We start from the raw sequence: 25467 nt of genomic DNA on the forward strand, positions 1-25467 counted from the left end.
CATTTCTACTAATGTATTTAGAAGCATCATTGTGTGATGTGCTTGTAAATGAGCAGAGCTGAAATTAAACAGCTGCAAAATTGTTAAAAATTAAATCAAGCAGCAATTTTGAAGCTCTTAACACTCGCCACACAGAGATGCTTCTGTATAATCTCGCCACACGTAGCAATAGGTTCAAAAATGGGTGATTCTCAAGTAAGAATTCCCCTGCAGTATGAACCGCCTCTCGTTTGTTTCTTCCTAACGCTTCGAAAGCCTCACTCTGAAGGTCTTACCATTTGAAATGAAACAACAGCTACAATACACGGTGGTGCACTAAGTAACAGAAATATTATTTCTCTTCTCGACCCTGGAGGGAGCATAAATGGCAGCTTTCATCTGGGGAAAGTAAAAAGGAGCATAGAGAGGAGTGTATCAAAGCTGGAGGCAAAAGGCTCTATCAAAACCTGGAGGATGTCAAAATAAAACTGGGAGTGTGACAACGCAGAACTCCGAAGGTGAGTGGTGCCCCGGTGGAGGATTGAGTGTGAAAAATGTAAAATGTATTGAGGTAGTTTTGTAAAGCTTCACAGTGTTGGAAAGTCATGGCAGAGGAAGAAGGGTGTATGTTTAAGCCTTCCTTTAACCATTTGCAACAGCGGTGTCCATACATTTCACTCGAAACAGTGGACTGTAGTGGAACATATAAAAACATATATAACAGAAAACACAAAAAATCTTATTGGACCATAACAGACTGGAGAAGAGGCTGTAACAGTTGACAATAGCGATGCAAAGTAGACTTACACCCGGGTGGGGCTAAACTGACTCACTTGGGGTTAAAACTCCAGGTCCGACACAGCAAACCTCCGCTTGACCAACCAACCCAAACTGACTCTGATGCGGCAGCCACGTCTTAGACGGTGTGTCCATGCAGCTATACGGCACAGATACAAGTGAAGGTTTTTGTTTTTAGTTGTTTGATGGTATAATAGTCACTTGCAACAACAATTTCAACACAAGAAATATAAACTGTTAGTGGGCATGTAAATACAAATAAATACAAGGAAAGTAAAAAATAATAAAGATACATGACCAGTTTGAAACAAAACTTAATCATTTTCGTACAGCTTACAGCTACAATTTCTGTTTGAAATAGTAACTATAGATAGCACCAACTTGGGAAACAAGTTTAAAAATATGTTTTTCATCTTGAAGCAGGCAGAATGATCTTCATGTAAATGCTTAGAAGAGTCCTTGAATAAATTGGAAATACCTAATGTGTCGAATGACATTCATCTGGGATTAATCGTTCAGAAAAACAATTGCAATATTACAGGTGCCTACACTCAGAAACTTGTCTATTACTTAAAACGTATTCATGCAGGCCACAGAAAAATGTATATATACTTGCATTACAAGCCAAATGCTGTTTATAATAGCTGCCCTTTATGGCTTTGTGGGCTAAATGTCATGATGCTGCTTAACCACAAGCTGTTACTATGACTAATTGATAGGCATTCCTGCTAACACATGAGTGTTTACTTCACGCGTTTTCTATTCCTTGTTCCCTGATTGGGTCTGACTTCTGTGTAGCTTAGCAATAGCTGGAACGCAGCTGTATGAGATGCTAACTAGTCAGGCTGCCCACTTCAATGACAAACCTGAGGTGGATAAGTCTAGGGACAGGAGTGGATTAAGAGGTGGAGAGTTTGAGTGAGGTGTGTTAGGCAGTCGAGCAACTGAAACAAAGATGAGTGTTATGAGGTTGTGCGCTGTTAGACTGAGCTATAAGGGAGAATAGAAACTCAGGACGGAGAGGAATTGCCGGAGGAGTAAAAATGACTTGTGTTTTCTCTGTTGAGTTGCTGAAAAACAAGAGGATGGCAAAGAAATGCATGGCCAGAGGCAAAATAAAACAATTTGAGAAGATTGCAGGACAGGAGCTGGCCGACAAGAGCCAATTTTGTTTTTGTTATCTTTTTCTTTTTTCTTTTTAAAGAACATCCAAACAAACTGTCGAGGCCATTATGTTCTTGGCAGCCAGAGAAAGCACCCTCCAAGATGGCTGAAGAGCAGCGGAATTGTGACAGAAATGTGATTGTTGGAGTTGAATCAGCTCTTTGCTGGCTATAAGACAAGGAGTCCAGATTCTCAACAGCTCACAAGGAAGCCAGAAAGATGAATAGACGTTCCATGGATCTCGTCTTTCTATTCCAGTTCAACTACGAAAATCATTCCATGACCAGATGAGATAAGATATCTTACAGGCATTACATATGGAGGAGGAGGACGAGGAAATCCTGCGAGGGGGCAATGAGTCAGAGGGAACCGGACTTATCTTGTTCTATCAAGTGTGCAGCCTCAGACATTTGATTAACTGAAGATCTTCTCTCTGCACTGCGTTTTGTATTTTTTAAATGCAAGATCTCAGAGCGAAACAGAATGGGCCACAAAGATGGTGGTCTCCAATCATGCCTGTGTAACATGACAGTTTCCAAACGTCAAGTGGAAGTCCAGTGGAAGTGGGACAACATGTTTTTTTAAGCATAACACAAATGTACTTACATTGCTTGTTGTTGTTTTTTTGTAAACTGAACCAATATACAGTACTTCATATGTGTCAAAGTTTCTTAATTTGACAAAGCTAAAATAAGCCAGATTTTCCCATTTGCCGTTTTGTTCTGGCGCAGAAGTGTAATGAGACAATGAGCTTCTAGCATCTAATTTGCATAGTCCAGCTCTCAGAACCTCCCACCCCCCATGGTCTGTGCAGGTATTCAATGTGAAACACCCGGAGACGGCTAATTAGCAAACTACAGGTATCAGGGAAATTGGTGAAAAATGTCTGGCTGACGAAACACAAGCTGCCAATCAACCAGATCCTTACCACGGACTTTGCCTTCATTTTCAAGAGAATTTTAAATGAGGTCCCCCCATTTAAAATTCTCTTGAAAATGAATTGGATGAATAAATAATATTCTTCCCAGTGTGGGGCGCTAAGTGTCACATGTTACGTTTGTTACATGATATAACAGGTAATGTGATTTCCATGATTATGTGTTCAAAATGCTTAAAATGAATTGTCTTTTACATGAATGACACTTTGTGAATACGTTTTGTGCCATTTCGAGACATTCATGCAAGAAATGCAATTAAAAATGCTAATTCATGGCACTTTTTTTTCATGACTTTAAATGGTAGAAAACAAAGTCTAAATTATTTTGTTAGTGTAGTGATCATCATCTTGCTAATATGCCAAACTCCCTAAACACCCGATACAAATGTTGTCTCCAAAATGATGCGGGAAAACAAGCTCTCAAAATAATTACAAAGTACAGATATTAAAGACATAGGCCTATATTAAAAAGTTATTTTTTATCTTTTATTTGCTATGTGTTAATGTCCCACTCTCACTGAACTCAGCACTGTGTCCTCAGAGGTCATTCGGCCTGCAATGCATCAGCTAGACATTGTAACTGCAGACCTGGGCAACAGTGGTGAGATTCACAATTGTATTAATCACTAGCACAGACCCTGCTGCATGTGCTGCAGAGAAAAAAAAATATTAAGTTCATAAGGACGGTACACAAGTCGCTAAAACTCCAGTATTAGTGGGCCTCGCGAGGCCAGCTGTCAATAACACTTGGTGAAGACTTCACAGTTAGACAGTGTATTCGACTGACTGTATGTGACTTTACTTTCTACCCACACATGTGTAGGCTACTTCACTTACCCAATAAAACAGGACTTCCTGGTGAAGAAATCTTGAAAAGCTAGTTACATCTGTGATTCCGGAGTGAATCCGGTGGGGTTCCAGGGCACTTGTTGGGAAGGGGCTGAGGTTCCAGGGTTCCACTTGCTTTTTGGGGACAAAGGTAGAGTCAGTTTGTGCAGACCTGAGAGACGGTTTCCAAATAGCAGAACAAGGCCAGTGCTTTCCTCTTGGAAAGATGGTTGTGTGTCAATCATTAGGAGCCAATGTGTTGTGTCTGAGGTGGGCAACTCGATCGCTCCTCCTGTTCTCACCTGGCTACTCTGCAGCGTGTCCGTACATGTCTTTTGTGAAGTGGAGTGGAGTGTGAAGGCTTTTTCGATTGAAGCGTGAAGGCCGGCTGTCACAGAAGGGTCCCGTGCACCTTCAGCTCAATCCATCACTGAAGCTGAAGCTCGCCTGTTTGCAGCGGCTCTGTTGTGCAGCTCTACAGCCCCACTCCTCTGCCTCTTCTCCTCCCTCTCTTCTTCTTCCTCGGCTCCCTGTCTTCCAACTCTATTGCAATCCAGGAACTGAGATGCGATCCCAATGCAATAAAGAGAATCTCTCATGAGGACGGGTTTTGTCATCTTAATTGTTTGTTCCGGGCACATGTGAATTCAAATAGCACCTGCATGCGTCGCGTTTATTACCTGCAGAATAATATGAACTCCTGTTATAGCGCGTTCGGTCGAACCATCCAGCATCGAGCCAATTAGTTGGTCATCTGTCACATGAATTTATATTTGAAACACTACGCAGAGATTAACGACACCACGCGGAGTCCGTGTGGTTACAAGTTGATGCGCGCTATACACACGGATCATGCCGATTACTGTATTTCAAAACGGGTATCATAATCAAGGTGATGACTGGGCTATGCCAACTCTGAGCGGCGCACGAGCCCACTGCACATTGCGCTCACTGAAACCACAAAAGCATAACAAAATAAACTCCCCATGGGTATTTACAGGCGAGATCCCGAGGATGTGCAGCAGCATCTAAGCAATATCTGACTCGTGCACATATTAGTTGACGTTCTCCTTTGCTTCCAGTACGGGTAATTGAATCTTGGAAAGCGTCTTCATAACGGAGTCCACTTGATCCACAAATCCATAACGAGGTGAGGGGGCGTGCGTTTGGTGAGGGGGGTCCCTTCTGTCCTGTGCCAAATTGACGCGTCGCCTATATGTCCTGTGCGCTCTTGCAGTCCGTCACTTAGAATTTTGATTTAGCAGCAATGCGCGATAATGGTGCTGGGCAAAGCGGAGAAGTGTCTCTCCCTCGAGGGCGGAGATAGCGCGTGAGATAGACAGAAACAGAAACCAACGCCTCCAAAGGCAGCCAAGTGAGTCCGCCCCGCGCTCTGCCATCTCTGGAGTTTGTAACATCCGAAAATAAAACGAAACGATGACGGGGCCCTGGCCGCCCACTGCGCCGAATAATTGCGATGGGGAAATTAGTTTGGGGTGTGTGACCAATTTCATTGAACTTACTTAGAGTGGGCTTAATGTCTCTCACATACCCGTCTCTTAAAATAGGGATGCTGCACTTTTAATAAGGCTCAGTTTTTTTTACACCTGAAAACATTTACACAAAGTTATTTTTAGCCGACAGTGGGTGGGGAAGCAATGCTTTTCATAGTGTTTGGTAGTTTTAGAGTTTCAATGGGATGGTGCTCCCTGCAGTTGCAAAGTGTGCTGGACACAAATTGGGAAGTGCTCAATCCAGGGGCTATAAGAGCCAAACTTTCGTTTTAGGGTCTTAATTTCTTTCAGTGGTCATCCTACCTGATGCATAGCACACATTAGCATACTAATAATCTGGTCATGGATGTATTCATAGCACTGGGGCCCTAAGAGTTAATTCAAACCAGTCACAAAAATGTATTAAAAGGAGAGGTATTATTTTCTCAAGTCTATCTTAATATGATGCCCAATCGCTGATACAGTTGTGTTCAAAATAATAGCAGTGTGTTTAAAAAAGTGAGGCGAGATCAAAATCCTTATCATAGCTTTTATTTCCAAACACACAAATGCATTGAGGACATTGCACATTCTATTCCAAATCCAAATATGAAGAAACTTTTGTCAAATGTTTCTTCATCTTTACAGAAAGTGAAGAAAAAGGAATATTAGACTGTTCAAAAAAAATAGTGTCTGCATTTTTCTTTACAAGTCAAACATTTACTGTATCAACTGAAAAATGCATGAAGATTTAGCTTTCCTATGAATCACTGAACTAATATTTAGTTGTATAACCTCTGTTTCTGAGTATCTGTGTTGCAGGGAGCCGACCAACTTATGGCACTTGTGAATAGGTGTTTCAGCCCAGGACGATTGGACTACATTCCACAATTCATCTGCATTTCTTGGTTTTGCCTCAAAAACAGCATTTTTGATGTCACCACATAGGTTTTCTATTGGATTAAGGTCCAGGGATTGGGCTGGCCACTCCATAACGTTAATCTTGTTGGTCTGGAACCAAGATCTTGTTCGCTTACTGGTGTGTTTGGGGTCGTTGACTTGTTGGAACACCCATTTCAAGGGCATTTCCTCTTCAGCATAAGGCAACATGACCTCTTCAAGTATTTAAATGTAACCAAACTGATCCATGATCCATGGTATGCGATAAATAGACCCGACACCATAGTATGAGAAACATCCCCATAATATGATGTCTGTGCCACCATGCTTCACTGTCTTCAAAGTGTACCGTATATAATATTCCTTTTTCTTCACTTTCTGTAAAGATATAGAAACATTTGACAAAAGTTTCTTCATATTTGGAATTGGAATAGAATGTGCAATGTCCCCAATGCATTTGCGTGTATGGAAATAAAAGCTATTATTAGGATTTTGATCTTTACTCAATTTTTTAAACACACTGCTATTATTTTGAACACAACTGTATGTACACTGAAAGAGTCACAGAGTCACACTGGTCGCTGAGATCATTTCTTATGTCCACACTGGCTGTATAAAGATTGATCAGAATCAAAGCAGCAGAGATGCAGACTTTTAGTGGGCGTCCAGACTGAAATCAGTCCTGTGTTAAAACAACGTGAGGGTGTTGCTTCAGGTAGTGGCAGATAAATACGACCAAGTCCAGTTTTATTTAAAGATCCGTCAATGTGAAGACACCAAAACACTGCTCAGTTGTTTTTCGCAACAACGCAGCGTTTACGTTTTATGTAATTCACCAGGAAAGTGAAATGTGTTTCAAAGTATTCGATTAGCAGCGTCTTGCCAGATGACGATATTTTGCAGAAGGCATGTTGTCCACAGTGAGCTGCCACACTAACATTATTCAAATAATGAGGGGTCTGTGTTTTTTCATGAGCATGAGCTGAAGCTGATGGTGCACCGAGGATAGCCATCTGGCAACACTGAATCTATATGTTTCCCCATAATACAACGTATTAGCATGTCTCCTCAGACTTGCCCTTTCTAGTAAATGTCCATGTTTTTCCAGCTCCTCGTCTGGCTTCCTGTTGTTGTCTAAATGCCCAAATTCAGATAAACCCAATGACATCACTATGACATCACCAGGGCTAGTTTTCTCAAGCTCCCACCAGCGGGTCACAGAGGAAATCATGCAACTGTATTGACAGCAAGTATGGAGGAGGAATTATAAAGAAATGGCGCATAAAATAAATTTACTTTATCAATGTGCTTGTTCATGAGAATATGAGTATTGTTTTAAGAAAGACTGTCCCTTAAGGCGCTCTGTGTTCATGCAGTTAGAAAAAAGAAACCCAGTAGCCCATACACAGAAGTCTGTAGAAGAGACTATTCTGGTCACTGAAAAAACGCCAGAGAGTCCGACAAACACTGTCCATAAAGATGCGGAGGCCCACGCAAATGTGCATTTGGATATCTATATAAACTTGTTACATAAATGTGTGCATTGCTAATTGTTAAATCCCGAATGTGTCACAGACCATTTTGTGGGCATACATAAAGGAGGTGTTACATAAATCCCTATAAAGAAGGTGTAACCCGTTTTTTTAATACATTTTCTCTGTCTGACATGAAGCTGGTGGTTAATGTTAGAAAACTGACACGTGGGTAATGATATCCATTTTCCTAAATGGTAATATTCCTCTGAGTGAATCACTAAAGGTTGGATCAGTTAAAAACAAAATACAAGGACAAACAAACAAGATAAGCCCACTGTGTTAAAATAGAAAACAGATTAACTTTTCTGTGTTCTCACAGTTGTGTTTATGGGCTGTTACATGGCAGTACTTACAACAGTAAAATGTTGGTTACACTGGAGTCAATGGATTATTTTTTTCATCTTCCTGGCTACAATTGGAGTTTGTGCAGGTTTTATTACGGCAATGTTATAGGGATTTGAAGTGTAATCCAGGTGCATTGAACAAGAGGAAAGAGCAAAGTATAGAACGATTTGATGAAACATGGTTTGATGCGAAGCAAACACCGGCTAGGTTACTGTTTGTCTAACTTGGGAATATAGGGACGTCACATGCAGTCTTCAAAAAACACACACAAAGATATGAACTGGAAATGACACGTTCCCACTCTTTCACTCTCAGCCCTCACTCACACACACACACACACAGAAACACCAACATCTCCATGGAAACTGATAAGAAAGAATAGCCGGCCCAGATTGACAAAGCAAATACAAGAACGTGGATGGTCAGCAAGAAACAAAATGTATGGAAAAGAAAAAAATCCAGGAGGATTTGAGGGATCAGAGCAGAATAGCAAAGAGTTTTCAATCAAAGAATAGGAAGGAAATCCTAAATTAACTACTATCTATGCTGTAAAAAAAAATTATGTTTATTCATACTTGTGAACCTTTTGACTCAGAGTAAAGCATGCAATGATCTCAATTAATACTATGGCAGTTTTTTGGGGGTTAATTATACATTTAACTGGAGTGGTTTGGACTCAAAAAAATAAAAATACAATTGGCAGAAGAATCCAGCAGAAAGCCAGCCAAATAGATTTTGAGTACATGTGAAGAAATGAAAGTTAACATGAATGTTGCAGATAGCAGAACAGAGAGAGAGAGAGAGGGAGGGTGGGCAACAGAAGAGGGGAGAGGACAAGGGAAGGAGTACAGCACCAGTACAGCACAGCACACCACCTACACTCGTCTCCATGGCAACTACCACACTAGAGCAGGGATAATGCAGTTCCCATTCCTTCCTATTCTGAAAAAAAGAAATGCTCAATTGGTACCATATGCACCATGCAGTATGTGGGAGACAAAGCTCTCAGTATTTTCTGTTTTTGCACAACATGATAAAATGCTTCAGAAGCAGTCACAATTAAAATAAAGTAAAACAAACACACTACTGGCTGAATATTTCTGACTGCATATGAAGCAATCCGTCGTCTATCCACCATAGATGTTGTCTTTAGCCTGACATTGAATTCATCATCATCGCTTCAAGGAATAACTTGTTGTTTTGGAATAAAATTTTTGTTTCGTTTTGTTCTTTTCTTCTTCTTTCGCCAGAGCAATTCCCTTAATGTGTGGGCAGGGGCAGCAGCTGCTTTCAAAGAACAAATCTTGAGGTTGAGGGAATTGAAAATGCATGATAAAATAAATGCCTCTTCTCCCCCCCAGTCTAGTTTCTACTGATGCTGTTGCTGGTATGGATGTAAAGTGAAACAAACACTCCAAACAAGGATTATGTTTGAAATCCTCAAAAAGCAAAGATACCATTGTGCTGAATGCAGTTGGACTGTGGATGAATGTGACAGCATTGTAGGTGTTGAAATTGCACATTAGTGTGTGTACAATGTGAGCTAAATTATAAATCGTATCCATAAAAAGGCTAGTGTGATTATCTGCGACAATGAGTCCTCACCATACACCCACCACTCCTTTTTATAGCCCATCCTGCCATGAGCCTTTGATCCTATTGTGTGAACTCCTTTTGTTTTCTCAGTGTGCTCCTGTTAGCATAACTAATACTTTTTCAATATGCTACCAAATACATTTATGTATATATAAAAAAAATATAATCAATATTTGGTTTTGGGTCACGTCAGTCTGAGGAGATTTTCTTTGTTTGGACTTCGATGTCGTTTGATGTTAATCTGTTCCGCAAGCTGTTGAGATTAATAGACAGACTATCAGTCTGTCATTGTCATCTCAGTATATGAGCAAATACAGAGCAAGTAAGATCGCTAGTCCGACGGCTGAACCAGGAAAACTTCCAGATGGCTGATCCGCCTCTGTATAAATGTCCTCAATATAAATGTGATACTTTGGTCTATAAGATATCTTCATTTCACGAAGCTGTGACGTGTTTTTCATTTTCTTGGAAAAAATGTTGCCTGTCACATATCTGCCAATGGAATTGATTTCCATTAAATCAACCAAGGTTCTGGTAAGGTCATCGTGGATGTGGTTCTACTTAATATGCCAAAAAAAAAAAAAAAAAAAAACTCAATTGCCAGATTGTTTTTTTCATCAACTATGGGGTTTACAGGATTTTTTAAGTGCAGAGGTCAGGAATCAGAGATATGGGTTTTTCATGAGATTATGCAAAATGTATTTCCTTTTTTTTTTTTTAAATCAATGACCAGCTGACAGTCGAAGCTCCAAATGAAAGTTGTTGTTTTTGCGTCGACAGCATGTTTACTTTGGACACAGAACAAAGACGTGGTTGACTGGTTTAGCGAGATGCTCTGCTCAAAATCATCAGCGTTCCAACAGAAGCAGGAATCCGTTGGAGTGCAACATGCGCCTTTTGGCAGCAACGTCAAAACTGAATGGTGGGGGCTTTTATGCAAAGCAACAAAGATTTTCTGCCTGAACCATCTGCTAATGGGCTGAACTGACATGAAGGCACACTCAGCAGGATTTGCACCTGCAACTTCAGAGGAATTTGAAGGTCGGATTCATTGGTCAGCCATGATGCAGTCATCCTCATCGTGTTCCCAAAATAGTCAAGTCAAACGTAATTATCAGCCATTAAAAGGATGGAGTCAGCAATTCTTGAGAATGCTTGATGTCAAAATCACTTTGTCAAATTGTCCAATATTCACTGATATAAACAACAATACTCACTGACTGACTACACCTTTAAGCAGCTGGAAAACAAACTCAATCTTTTGCTAATAATAGAAAAAAATGTGAAAGAGTTGATTTTTCCCCTTGACCATGTTCGGCAATGAAATTTGCACAAAACATTTACATTATCTCGGTTCCCATGTGGGGTTTTATGCAACAGATGCTGATGGAGGTGGCCAGAAGCTAAAGGTGCAGCGACAGGATTCTTGTTCAAAGTATGATGGGTCAAAGGGATCAAGCACTCAGTGTTGTTCAGAACGGCTCTGTTGCTCTGTTATTATAACCTGAGGGAGTAAATATAGAAACCCTCATTTAGAGGTCCTAAAGGGATCAACACAGCAGCATTGTTCGCTGTGGCACTCAAGACTGGAGCTCCAACAATTTACTGTTATTAACCAAACAAAAATAACCCATTATATAATAGCTTCAGGAATGGATCCCATATGCTCAAAATGCTTGTAATATTGTCTGTCTGGCTTATTCAGATAATGTAATGTAGTTTATGTGCCTGGCATTATTCAAATGTCTCTTTTCACCTATTGCAGTGAGGTATCGGGAAGATTGGACATTTTAATTAATCTATTATTAAGTAGTAGACTACACATTTAAAAAAAGGAATAGCGATATTTAATTTTGTAGAACCAGGGCTTTACCGTTAATAACACTATGCAAAGTCAGTAACACTTTACAATAAGGGTACATTAATAAACTGTTACTTAATGCTTAGTTACTGCTTAATAAACATCATCTAAGCTATAACTAACTAATAACTGGTTAGTTAATGTTAAATAAGCATTAACTAAGTATTGTAAAGTGTTACCGCAAAGTCTTTCACGTTTTCAATGAGCAACAGCTGGCAGGAAAGCTTTGATCAATTTAAACTGTCATAACAATTTGCCAGATACAGGAGGTAAATTAACCACCAGGGACCAGTTTTACCATGTCTCCCTCGTGATTTCAGTAATGGTCCATGAAAAAAAAAATATATATATATATATAAGTGGAATTAGTCATTTCTCTTCTGTATAATCCAATGTTAATTCAGTTTTGATTACATGAAAGGGGTATGATCAGGAAGGCTTTGAAGTTGTGAAGGGCATTACAGATTAATTCATTTGAATATGATGAGGCTGAGGTGATACAAGATTTAAATCATGACTACAGATTAAAAACATTAGGTTAAGATAACATGAACAAAACCCTTGTAAGACAACCAAATGTTGTTTCAGTGAATGCTAAATGCACTACTTACCATAATTAAAATAAATATTCCAAGTTTTACATTTTTATTTTGTTGAGAAATATGTACATTTTTAGAAACCAAATATCTTGACAGTAAAAAAATGGAGAGACGCCGAGATCGTTTTCCAGCAACTATAGACCAACTATATTTAGCTTTACCGTAAACTCTGCCGTAAAGGCAATACCTGTCGTGAAATTATAGGGGGGAGGCGGGGCGTGCCGGTCGCAGAATACCACTTTTGGACTGGCATTACCGTTACTGAACGGCTCAAGCCATGGTATGGCAGTGGTCGCAATGGCACTGCCACATGCCGGAAAACGATCTCGGCGCACCTGAAAAAATGGGCATTTCTTTTGGGGGAAAAAAGGGGGAAACCAAAAGCTGCCTACTTTGCTATCTGCCCCATGTTGTTGGATAGCAACTTTGTTGTGGTTTTTTTCCCCCTCAATCAAGTCATTCTACCTAAACACATTCATAAAAAAAAAGAATCAGTCCTATTTCATACATTTTACGTGAAACTAATTTATGTTCCCACAGCACCCTGCTTGACGACCATTTTGTGGCGGGACCCCTTTGATGCCGATGAGTCGAGTCCCGTCACTCCTCCCGAAACGCTTGGAAATCCATGAGCGGCCACGTATTTACGGTACGCTTCCCGGATGATGCGGAAGGCTCGCGCGTTGGCGTACGGTATGTCAGTGACAGGGTCTTTGTACAGTGCGGCCTTGTGGGTGACAGGACAAACCTCTTGGATGGGCAGCTGAGGACTGGACTGGGCGCTGTGTGGAAAGGCCACCTCAAAGGCTTCGTCTTCGCTGAATGTTATATAAGTACGGGAGCACAGGCCTCCGGCAGGCTGCTGAGAGGGTGTGCTGGGATTCTGTGGTGCAGTCTGAGGGACATCTTGATCCAGCCTTTGGAAAATGATAAATATTACTATTTTACAATCAGATATTATTGCTCTGTTGGTCTACGTAATTAGTTATTTCTAAAGCCAATTTAGTCTAGCGGTAGATCATATGTACGTACCCTTCCACATCCACGTTTTCTTCTTTTAGGACTGAGTGAGAGACCAGCGGCATTAGGACTGAATGGTAACGGATGGTTGGTCCCTCAAAACGACGTTTCTTGTGAACTTGTTTCTTCTTGTCCGCCTCCAGACGTTCGTAGTTCTCTGCACACAGAAAGTCACATGAATTGGAGCATCCATATTTCAAGTGTATTGTCATTAAGTGAAACACCTGGAGTCCCAAGACTATTTAAGACAATGTTTCTGTAAATTCACATTCATTAAAATATTTGTAACAATCATGAGTTAAATGAATCATTGTATGATATTTACTATAACTGTGTGTCCCTTTGGCAAACAGATGGGCTACATTTCTTCAGTTATTCTGAATAAAACTGGTGACATCGGTTGCAACACATCAACTCAATTTCTACTACTATAACCACCAATAAACGCACCATTTGTTTCTCTTCTTATGGACTGATGTCTTGATTAAAGTCGTATACAGTAAACTATACTGTTTCTGTCTGTGCAATTGTATTTTCGTGGCGTTGGCTGTAGTTGCAATAAAAACTCTTCTGCAAAGGAAACACTTTTGGAACAAAATATCCCTTTACATTGGAGTAATTTGACCAACATTTTCTTACCTAAAGATCGAATGTTGATCTCAGCTGTTATTTTGGCCTCAGCCAGAAGTTCTTCCTGGGTAAGGGGTCGATCACGATGGGCGCCTCTCCGTCTCCGAGGGGCATCCTGACGCTCTTGCAAGCGTAGGTTGGTCTTTCGGGTATGTTCACTGGTGGACTGTCGCACAGACTTCCGAGCTAAGGGGTCAGTAAGGCAAACTGCTCAGAAAACCTCATTCAACTGTGACGTAATCATCATGTGCTTTATGATGTAAGTGTTTTCTGATATGTTTTTGAGAGGTATTTGAAAACAGTGTGTAAGCAGGATCACGTAAAATTCTTACTCTCTGCAAAATCTTGGAATTCCTGTGGAATCCGCCTTTTAAGCTCCACTTTAGTTTTCTCAGTCTTCTTCTGTTCCTCAGATGGTTTTTTGGGTTTGGGTTTTGCAACCTTTATAGGTTCCTTGGATTTAAAGAGAGACAAAAGCAGATTAGCAGAAAATACATTATAAACAAGCACGATGACAAACAAACCTTTCTAATAGAAAACTTAAAATCCGCATCAGAAACCATAACTTAATTAATTGACTTCTAATTCAACTGCCATGGCTAAAGACAGGTGCAAAGTTAAATCAATGATGCCTACTTAGTACTTTCTAAGCTACTGCTAAGAGGAAAAAAATAAGCTTTTTTATGAATTTTAACGGTGCATATATGGTTAGGACAAATACTTTACAGAACAGTTTCATAGTTTGTCTTGTCACCATACTTCTCCATCACAAGAACACAACATCATGTTATGCTGCATTAGGATTCAAACTGTTTCTCAGTTATTAAGGTACACTTAATTCAAAGTCTCATAACGAAATGATTGTGGCCACCTTATAAGCTTTAGTGACAACTCGACTTTTCCTCTTCGGTGCGTCATCCTCCTGGTCACTGTCTGGCTCATCACCCTCATCAATGTCAAAATCACTGTCGACCTCATCCTCCGTGTCCGAATGTTCTCCATGATACTCGTCATCTCCTGATTCCTGGAAGGAAACAAAAGGGGGATATTATAGCCAACTGACAACATTTTATTAATAAAATACAATGAAACATATTACCTTTCATTCCAACAAAATTCACTGAGGTTTTATTTGTTGTATCTTGACTTTAAGACAACATTTAAACAGCTGAAGCTTGTTATCATTTGAAGTTATTCAGACTAGTGCAACGTAATGTAGTTATATGTAATGTGCAGCTGGCTATATGCGTTTTAATTGGCACCAGACAAATCTCAAGGTTAGACATAAATCAGGCTCAGGGAGAGTATTCACAAGTCGTGGGTACAATTCTACCATCACATTTATCAGAGAACGTCAGAACTGCAAGAGCATCAGCTGCCAAATTCCCCTCCGCAAGTTGAAGTTGAACCAGAAGTTGTTTGAAGTAAATTACCCCAGACTGCAAATGAGGATACAAAATTGTCATCTTGAAATGTTATCCACTAAGTTGCTACAGTAACAATTTAAAGCATGTATTTCTGACTCACAACGTGTGAGGCAGGCAAGGCTGGCACTCTCAAAACCATGGCATGTTGGTTTTAATGACAAGAGCTTTTGCGGGACTAAATAAAAGGCACATTATGTTAAGACATCCTCTGATATGTCCCGTCCATATGGTCCTAACAATAACCATTGCATTACTGAATTTGTAATGCATTTTCCTCCACTTTTTGGCTTTAGGCACGCTTGACAAGCCATACTCTCAAATCTAAAGGAACCGTGGAAACCCTGCAATGTGTCACTTTTGACTAAAATGAAAATAACCCGTTTTAAATTGTATCAGCCTGGAACAGCTATTCAAGAAATCAACTCAGGCAATCTGGAGGGAGCTAATGCTAACTTATTAGCTCACTCTGTCCCTTACTTTGGTTACTCACCTCGTTGAAGCCTCCGTAAGTGGTCTTGTAGAAATCGTCCTCTTCTTCAGCATCCAGTAACTTTGACATGCGATTACCCGCAGTCTTTCTGGGTTCGCGTACAGCAGCCAGTGCCATGGCTGTAATTTTCTAAACAAAGCTAACCAATGTTAACGGCCTGTTTGGCGACGGGTTTGTGTTGTGCTAGGTTTATCTTGAAAGGCTGTTTTATGTACCTCTACTAGGTCGGCGTAGCTCAGTTATATGTTTGTTTGCATATTCATTTAAGTTATGAAAACGCCTCAAATCCACGTTTACATTCTAAATAGTCTTCCTTATTGGCGACGCATGCTATGTAAACAGCTAACCGCTAACATTAGCCCTTAGACGATGCTTTGAAACTACTCAACACATCCGGAGCAGTTTATATACTTCCGGGCTACCGTATAAGAACAGTTTTCAAAATAAAAAAAATAAAACAGCATCAGTCTAGCCCACATGTGTCAAACTCAAGGCCCGCGACACGTTTTGATCTGGCCCGCGAATCAATTCGGCCGATTTGAATCAATTCTGAAAAAAAAAAAAAATCTTCTTCTTCATGGAGCCTGTGCCATATCCGCAAGTCGCATACGCTCCCAACTGTTAGGAAACTTACGTGGCTTACAGCTAGGAATGTCTGCTGAAAGTTCTACAGCTCAGGATTTTAAGCCATGAATTGATGAACTTGCATCTAAGAAGAGCTGGCAGTTTTCTGAGGGCTGTAAATAGGCCAATATATGTGGCCAAATAGCATGCTAATATTGATGATTGATTGTGTCAAGTGTCTAGGCAGTGGTGTCAAACATCCGGCCCGCGACTTGTAGAGCACACATTTCTGAGCATTTAAAAAAAAAGTAAGTTAAATTAAAATTAAATTAAATTGGGAAAAAAGTATTCCAAAACAACAAATAACCTCTGTATTTAAAAATAAATCAAAACAGTAGAAGTTGCACTTTTATTTAATTGTATTTTGTACTGTCTGCATGTTTGCACAAAATGTGTCCCTGTACATATAGTAAACAAAATTGGACAACTGTAAGGTCAGTGCCTGTTGTAGGCCTATTTGTGTATTCAAATAAACAGTTGTTTATTTCATTAGTGCGTATTGGCATCTTTGAGCAAAATACCCCCAACATTTTTTCTTCGCACCGCACCTCCTATTCCCATGGCCAGCAGCAACCTTTACTAAGACATTTCGTGGGGGCTACAGAGATCCCTTGTGATCCGTGATAATGTAGGTTACATATGTAGGCTGAGTTATAAAGCATATAACTGAAAAACAAAGCTAAAGATTTGGATTTGACATATGTACGTTATTTTGCCATTATTTTACTGATCCGGCCCTCTTGAGATCAGAGAGGTTGTATGTGGCCCTCGAACCGAAATGAGTTTGACACCCCTGGTCTAGCCTCTTTGCCAACATATTTACAATTTGACATATTCAGTCAACAGTTTGGAAGAGAGGCCAACCTCTTTTATATTATACAGTCTTCGAGGCCAACCTTAATAGCTATGAGGTCTGTTAAAACATTTTTAGTTTGTCATTAGTAGGCTATTGCCTCCAGGAAATATAAAATCAAAAGAAAAATCCCGACGGAAATTAAAGGGTTATGATAGCTTTATTTAGCAGTATTTTATTTACATTCACATCTTAGCATCTGAATAATTTGACTAATAAGCCTACATTAACTGGTGGTCATACAATGTGGCTAACACTGTTGTCACTGTTGGAGTTGCATAGACCGTAACATAATAAAAAAAATATATAGGCCTATATTCTTATCAATATAGGCTATATGATTAGGCCTAGGCCTACTCAATAAATTAAATTAAATGCCATTATCGAAAGTGTGCAAATAGCCTACATATTGGTATGATACATTTAAAGGGGCAGTGTTTAAAATGTATTGGCATTTTTCGGGACAGACTTAGTAAAAAATCATAATATTCATGAGTATGTTCCTAGTGTATAATTCCTTAAAAATAAAAGTTTTTATTCTTTTAAATCCCTAGATTGAGACCTTTATATCTACGAAAGAGCGGGTCCCCCTACATGGAGGCTGCCATTGATTTTGCAATGCCATGATTCTACAGTAGAACTGAATGGACAAACTAAATGGCCATAGGCCTATGTATTTTTAAGTGGGTCTCCTGGGGAAATGCACCTGTTGGAAGACCAAGAAGAAGTACTATAGAATAAATAAATAACTAAATACATACTCACATATTGTGTAGATAATATGGAAAGACTTGAGGCAGTGGTGCATAATGCCATCTTTAGTAACTAGTTTATTTTCCTTGAAGACCACTGTAGATTCTGTAATTATTAAAAAAAAGAGGTAACCAATGGAGCATTGCATTCTAGAACTTTCACCACTAGATGCCTCCAAATATTCAGATATTACACACAGCATCTTTAATTTGGGTTGTAATTAATGGATGAATGAATTTATTTCTTTATTGTGTTAGTTATGGTCTCCCATAGTTACTCAGACAGATATTGTGTTGCCATGGCAACAACATTAATAAAATGGAGATCCTTGCTGCAGTTGTCATGAACATTAATATGTTGTTAGCTTTTAATTACATCTTTTGGTTTGTGGGAGCAGTTAAGAGCTAATTTTATTTTATTATTTAAATACATATCAAAGCACTACAGTATTATATATGTATACTATACAGAAGAATGTATTTTTAAGTGTTACTTTTTGAGGTTAACCTTAAAAATCTGCACAGTGGAACAATTTGCAAGGCCAACACAATGTATAAGCCTACCATATCTGGTGTTTCTCATGTAGATCTTTGACTAAGAACCATGGAATAAGCAAACGAAAAAACAAAGGTACACTTTTTAAAGTACAATCATTTTTATTTTATGCTACTTATGCAAACGTAATAAATGCTTTTATTGAGGAATTTACAAACAACTAATAAAGTATGAGTACAGCAGTAAATCTAACTATAATAAATAACTAGCAATATAATCAAATTAAGTTGAAATAACAATATATACAGTAGATGCAAGTGTTGTGTACATTAACCTTAATATAAGGTTAATATTCGAGTTGTTGTTCTTCTTAAATTGAGTTCTTAATCTGCTTCTATGGAATATAAGCAACAAGCAAGTGACTGAATAATTTATATCTCCAAATATCACATGCATTATGCCTCCGTCTAGTGAAAGAGCAAAACATGAGACTTTATGCTAATGATTGGTGTCTTAGTTATATGTTCCTGAAGTGTAACATAAAATATTGTGCAGACAGGCTTACACCAACACAATTTACTGTATTTACCTGCTCAAATGTATATGAACTAATCAACATTAACCTCTGTTGGACACAATTTAACATGTTTTAAAATTATTTTAGAAATTAAAACACAAATTTGACATTTTGCCATTTAAAAACAATGCACCAAGTGACTCATATTAGTTTCATGGTGAACTTGCTTGGTTCGTGTCCTGACCCTCCTCCTTTACCTCTTGAAAGGGCGCTTCGTGGTGGTATATATGCTATTGTGGCTGTACGCTTTATTTGTCCTTTACTCTTACTCCAGAAGAACATGAAAACATAGCATACACTCACAGAGCTGAAAAATAAGACAAACCCAATGGTTCCTGCTATCAGTAATGTCCTGAATTCGAATGGGAGTGTCTGACTTCCAATCGCACCCGGAGTGGCAGACGGAAAGGCAAACCAACTTTTAAGACGAAAGGGCTTTTTAGAAGATGGAAAGGCTCTGACATTCAGGCGGACCGTCAGGCTGCTATTGCCTGCCGCATTAGATGCCACACAGAGATAGGTGCCACTGTCTTGAGGCTGAGCATAGCGAACCTCCAGTGTGCCGTTAGAAAGAGCCCGTATTCTACCAACAGGCGATAAAGGTTTTAGCTGTGTGTTTAGCCAGGTGACAGATGGCAGGGGGTCACCTTCTGCAGTGCAATAAAACACCACTGTGTGTCCCTGATCTACTCTCGCTTCCTGAGGTTTGCGGTTCAGAATACGAGGTGGCCGACACGTGAGCAGGCCCGGGAGATCAGCTTCCATGAAGTCCAGGAAGTTCCAACCCTGCAACTGGGCTGAGGTAGTGCAGGTTGGTGGATTTCTACCAAAGTCCAGAAAGAGTCGCCTTCGCACCACCCACAGCAAACGGCAGTCACATGCTAGCGGATTGCTGTCAAGTCTCAGAGTTTTTAGGGTGTCCACTGTACGAAAAGCTCCCAACTCCAGTGTAGTGAGAAGGTTTCTAGATACATTAAGCAATCTGAAATGTGCCAAACCTCTGAATGCGCCGATGTCAATGCGTAGCAATGAACCCCCCACCAAGTGTAGCTCCTGCAACCGGAGCAAGTCTCCAAGTAGGTTCCCATGAATGAAGGTAATTGGATTATAAGAGAGGTCGAGGTATAAAAGATAAACAAGATGATGCAAAGGGATGTATGGGAAAGAGGTTAGGTTACATTGTCTAATCGTGAGGGATGTAAGATTTAGGCCAAAAAGACTGTTTCCTGACAGGGTGTCCAGCCGGGGGCACTGAGATATGACAAGTTCCTTGAGAAGCTCTAGGTGACGGAAAGCATAGTTTGGTAGTGTGGTGAGGCCCAGTCGGGGAAAGTGAAGACTTCTCAGCCCAGCGAGCTGCGTGAGAGCCTCTGTCGGAACTGCAGTGAGGTTGCAACCATCAAGGTATAGCTCTCGCAGATCTGTTAGTCCAGCAAAAGCTAGTTCAGAGATAAAAACTAAGTCATTATCAGCTGCTTTAATAAACTGCAGGGCAGCCAAGTCACGGAAAGTAAAATCTAGAAAAACAAGGATTTCATTGCTGCTAAGGTCCAGTAACTTCAGTTTGGGCAAACCAGCAAATGCTCCTACCGGAATTATCTTCAGGTGGTTTCGAGCAAGACGCAGAGTCATCAGATTTTGCAAGCCAACAAATGCTTCCACTTCAATGATCGAAATCACATTGTCACTCAAATCCAAGTCAGAGAGCTGAGTCAAAGTCTGGAACTGCAGATGCACCAGAGTCTTGATCTTATTATGTGTTAAGTTGAGTAGCTTAGTGTCTTGTTGAAGATTGTAGGGCACTTTGGTAAATTGGCCATCGGAGCAGTACACCTCCTGCAGCATAGTGTTGCAGTGGCAGAGCTGTGGACACATCCAGCGCGATTCAGATGTCAATGCCACCCCCGCTGCTAACAGGTAGAGAGCTCCCCAGCACAGCCATTGGTGGACGGCAATCCCCTGAAACATCTGGTGGCCTGCCTGAATGTGTGTGAGAGAGAGAGAGAGAGAGAGAGAGAGAGAGAGAGAGAGAGAGAGAGAGAGAGAGAGAGAGAGAACATCTGTTAAAAGGTTGAGGGGTCGATGGAATTAACTAATATCGAAATCCGGAAAAGTGACTTCCTGCAACACACAAATACAAGAAGGCTGACAGGGTTTAAGAGTGGCCATTTGCCATTATCTGTGAATTTTAAAATGGAAGGAAAGAGAAGATGATTTTCATAACCGGGCAGCTGCTTATGGAGGGCCATGTTTTCGTCTACTTAAAAACACTAAAGAACAAATGAATACATCATGCAGAGGAAGATTTGTTCCACCATCACAGGCTGTTGAAAGCTCCTTAAAGCTAGTAAGTGGGCTTTTGAGCTTAGATTATGTTACAAATTCTGCTCTCTGCAGGGATCATGTAAACACTAATAATGCTGTTGGCACTACAAAAAGTCCACACATCTGCAGTGGATTTGTTTGCGTGTTGTCTGCAAGTTTAACATGCAAATGTAGAAGCATTAGTCTTGAATCTGGTTTGTAAAAGTGTTTTTGAGACAGTTTTGCAAGAGTGGCCATGAGCAAAGTGGGCGGGCTCTGACGTAAGCACTATAAACCGCTAAACTTCACTTTTAAACCACTACTAATAAGAACCTCTGACCTCAATAAGATCAACAGAACTTGCAGTTCAATCAGCAGAGCTTATGTCCTCCTTCACGACTTTGTAGATCAGCCCCTCAAACTTTTTGACTGTGGAGTGTTAAGTAACGAAAAACTGCATCTCCCCAAAACTAATTGAAATAACACTATCAAATCCACTGCAATTTAGTATTCAAATAAAAGCTGGCTTGTGTTGTAGACTGCAGCAGTTTCACCATCCAGCCAAGAGGCTCCAGTTCCTGTCAATGGTTTTATTTATTAACAGGAATGAATGAATAGATAGATAGATAGATAATTTTTATTACAGACTCTAGGTCCAGATACAAAAGAACATAAAACAATACAAACAGCGACGACAACAACAACAACAACATACAAGGTTGTCTAGTAAAAATTAAAAAAATTAAAGAATGTAGAAAACAAGACCGGGTTGTCATTTCACTCACGTTGGTTCATCATTGTGAATGTCATCTTTCTTTGTGAAAAGAAACAGGAGCACATATTCTTTGGTATTTATGACAATATTCAATATTTGATATTTTGTTTATTCAGATACTGTGTTATTGTGGAAGCTCACTGCAGGGGGACTTAAATGACCTTTTTATATATTTTTTTGATATTTTTCACAAGACTTATGGAATGTATTTAACAGGATACTAATGTGCAAAAATATAGGAACAACATAATAGTAAGATTGTCTGGTTGCCTTTAATGTAAAACATAATGTGGATTTTACACATCAACTTTTTGGAACAGACAATCAGGCTCTCACTTTATTTGAAACAATTCTAAATCCACCAACAGGGGGCAGCTAAAGCAATATTATATTTGTGTACAGTAGGTTCAGGCCAGGTCAATGGTTTAATAACACTGCATGTAAAGGGGGGAGAGGGTGGGGGCAAGTTTAAGTCAGATTACTAGTCACAAATAATAAACTGAACTATTTATATCAACCTTTCAAATAAACACTTGAACAGATAAAAATTATTTTAACATGGAAACAAGAATATTAGGCAGGAAACCAACTGTAAACCTGTAAAAATACTAAGGGATCAGCTCATTAAAAATATGTGTGAATTGGTCAAATGTGCTGTTTTAATTGCATAGAGATAACAACAAAAAAACATCCTCAAGTGTGATTCCACCCTCAGTTTCGGAAACTCATGTTACATGTTTTTATTTCTGAATGATGCAGCACCATACAGCATGTGTGAAAGGGGTGGAAAGAAAATAGTAGGACCAACGCTTTGCCAAACCAGGTATTTTAGAAGTTAATTTAGTGTATTCTGTCGGATTAATTTTTTTAACAAGTTTGGAATATGTACGGTATAAGTCTTGTATTCCTAATTAAGTTCCTAATTGATTTATGATTTTAAATTGTTAATTTGTGTAAAAAAAGTCCACTTAAGAGTGTAATATTCAACATTTCTGCCAACAAACATGCTCAAGTGATTCAGGGTGAAATGTTCTCTTAGTTAATGAGTCATAAAATCCTATTTTTAAAGAGGTAATTTAGGTTATTAGAGTAATTTAGAGGTATTATTTATTTTTTGACACAGTTAAGGGAATGAAGCTGGGGAATACTGCACAGTCTGCTGCATGGTGATGACAAAAGCTCCCTAGAGCAGTGGATGATGGAGGATGACTCCTCCATGACCTCCTCTGGGAGCGCACAAGCTCAAGAGTGAAATTAGTGTACAAAGGTGAAATCGCAGTCATTGACTGTGGCCTGAAAAGCCCTGAAGAGCTCAAATACAATGGCTGATTTTAAATAAGGCTCAGAATTACAATCATTTTGTGAGTGGGAGGTATGGGGGGTTATAACTCACCGTCTCTTCAGACTGGATGTCTTGTCATGGTGATGGCTCCATTTTCACAATTTGATGGTTAAAAAAAAAGAGGTGATTTTACAGGTGTTTTTTTCTGAAATTGTTGAATTTCAAGAAAGCAAGTAGAACACTAACAGCAGAGGAAATTCTTTGAGTCTATCCAATCTCCACCTTCGGAAACCATCTGTTGATCAAAAATACATCCAAATGAAGCCTGCGAGGTGAGAGAAACAGACAGACATATCATGACAAGACAGCTTCATCCTCCCATTCTGACAGACTCAGGCTGCGGAGGGAGCGTGCTGCTGATGCTGCGGCTCAGCTCCCCCTGTTGCTTCGCTGTCCTCAAGGCAACAACAACCTGGCTCTGGGCGTGCGGGCGCTCAGTGCATGCTGAGGGATTATAAGCACGAGCTTCTGGACTCCATCCAACACACTGCACTGGATGACAAGAGGGAGGCACAGGTCAGCCAAATGCAGAGATTTAGGAGCAACACCAGATGGCAATGAATTGAAGCACTGACACTTGGAAAATAAAGGAAAGGTTTTTTTCAGTCCTGTGGTCTGCCAGAGCCATCTGGAGGTTTTGATGAAGACATTTGATTAACCATTAATGTATAAGATGTTTGTGTTTTGTTATGATTTCCATTATCAGTTTTGGTATAGCATTGCAAAAATAGCATCGTAACTACCCTATTAGGACAAATCAAAGCCCTAACGTGTCATTTTCAAATTCTTGTGAGGATTATGAACATTCCCTGAATCAAGAGATTATCCCACGTGAACAATAACATTCATATTGCTGAATGTGATAATAAAATAACACTAATACATACCATAGCACACAGTATGATTTATTCTACTCATTATATGTAAAGATAGATAAAGTACCACACTGTAGGGCAAAAAAAGCATGGCAAGTTTATTTGTGAGGCCTTTCTGAAGACAAAACAAATAGCGAACCAAAGGTGGTGTGCGTAAAATAGAAAAAGAGATTAAGACATTATTGTGCTGTCTGTAAGTATGCAAGCTGAAATTGGGCACCAGACAGAGAAATTGATACAAGGAGCCTTATCCGGAAGAAAATCAAGCCAGTTTAATGTTACTGCAGGTGTGACGTGGTTTAAATCAATTTTAACCTTCACCACAATAGATTTAAGCCGATTTATGGGGTCACCAGAAAATGTTGGTTACCGGACAAGGCATCCAATTGATTTTTAACAGCATTTACAGGATGATGTTTTAAAGATTTATCTGCTACTGATGTCACTAACAACGTCCAACGTAACATTTCCACGTATTCACCATCAGCAATAATATCAATACATGACTTCGACTGCCAGCCATGTAAATGTGTGAATCTTTATGTATTTCAGTGGGCACATTCTGTATGATCATATTCTCTAACAATAACAGTACAGGTGTTTTTGAACACAATAGCTAATTCAATCCAGAATCAGCATAATAGTTAATCTACGGCAAGTCTCAATAACAAGAGGGCAGCAAAATCTGCTCCGATGCGTTGGTAACACTTTATAAAATAAAGCCTGGGACTTACAGAGTAATTTCCCTGCAATTAACATACATTTGATGAGTGAATCAATGCATATAAAATACTCTTTACTAAATGAAAGGGTCCCACTGGCATTAAAATGTGGGGGAAAACATGGAAAACACTTAATTTACACACAGCGCAGCATTTCTGACCTAATTTAATTCTTCTCTGACAAGTGCTACACATGTATATCAATCACATGAGTGTGTGTGTGTGTGTGTGTGTGTGTGTGTGTGTGTGTGTGTGTGTGTGTGTGTGTGTGTGTGTGTGTGTGTGTGTGTGTGTGTGTGTGTGTGTGTGTGTGTCGACCCCAGGAAGAGTAGCTGATGTCTCTGCATCAGCTAATGGGGATCCTAATCAAATCAATCAATCAATCTATCATTACATCACTGTATTATGTCTCCAGATGTCTACAGCCTCCCAAAGCTGTGACCTTGATAATGGTAAGCTTGTTTACCAATCCAGCCTTTCCCCAACTTATTACTAAATACAATGATTCACTGGAATGTTGGTGTAGCTCTCCGGCTGCTAGCTCA

At 39.7% G+C, this 25467-nt stretch overlaps 3 protein-coding genes across 3 annotated transcripts in view; all 3 read right to left on the reverse strand.

Annotated features, from left to right (window-relative positions):
• Positions 1-912, reverse strand: part of LOC307263656 (ras/Rap GTPase-activating protein SynGAP-like) — a gene marked incomplete at both ends in the record, with an annotated part of 28764 nt that extends 27852 nt beyond the window's left edge. Inside the window, one exon of the mRNA XM_080044857.1 lies at positions 813-912. Within this exon, the coding sequence (XP_079900983.1) occupies positions 813-912 (100 nt within the window). The remainder of the gene's footprint in view (positions 1-812) is intronic.
• Positions 913-12137: 11225 nt separating this feature from the next.
• vps72a (vacuolar protein sorting 72 homolog a) lies at positions 12138-15950 on the reverse strand. Its single transcript, XM_080045786.1, has 6 exons — positions 15603-15950; positions 14557-14709; positions 14018-14138; positions 13695-13871; positions 13068-13212; positions 12138-12952 (listed from the first exon to the last, which is right to left on the reverse strand). Exons 1-6 carry the CDS (start codon positions 15717-15719, stop codon positions 12562-12564), a joined length of 1104 nt encoding a protein of 367 aa, XP_079901912.1. The 5' UTR covers positions 15720-15950; the 3' UTR covers positions 12138-12561.
• A 3095-nt stretch (positions 15951-19045) lies between these two features.
• On the reverse strand, positions 19046-20872 carry LOC307264436 (leucine-rich repeat and immunoglobulin-like domain-containing nogo receptor-interacting protein 1; the record flags this gene model as incomplete). The annotated part of the gene is made up of 1 exon (XM_080045847.1): positions 19046-20872. One exon carries the CDS (start codon positions 20870-20872, stop codon positions 19046-19048), a length of 1827 nt encoding a protein of 608 aa, XP_079901973.1.
• Positions 20873-25467: the final 4595 nt, after the last annotated feature.

This window comes from Ammodytes marinus (genome assembly GCF_949987685.1).
Source record: "Ammodytes marinus genome assembly, chromosome: 17".
NCBI lineage: Eukaryota > Metazoa > Chordata > Actinopteri > Uranoscopiformes > Ammodytidae > Ammodytes > Ammodytes marinus.

Bases quoted from the DNA above. Each gene is read 5' to 3' on its own strand.
- vps72a (XM_080045786.1), bottom strand. From the start codon at position 15,719: ATGGCACTGGCTGCTGTACGCGAACCCAGAAAGACTGCGGGTAATCGC. The intron at 13,872-14,017 runs GTAAGAATTTTA...CTGACCCCTTAG, and splicing joins ATTCCAAGATTTTGCAGAGA to CTCGGAAGTCTGTGCGACAG. The intron at 13,213-13,694 runs GTAAGAAAATGT...TTCTGTGTGCAG, and splicing joins GATCAACATTCGATCTTTAG to AGAACTACGAACGTCTGGAG.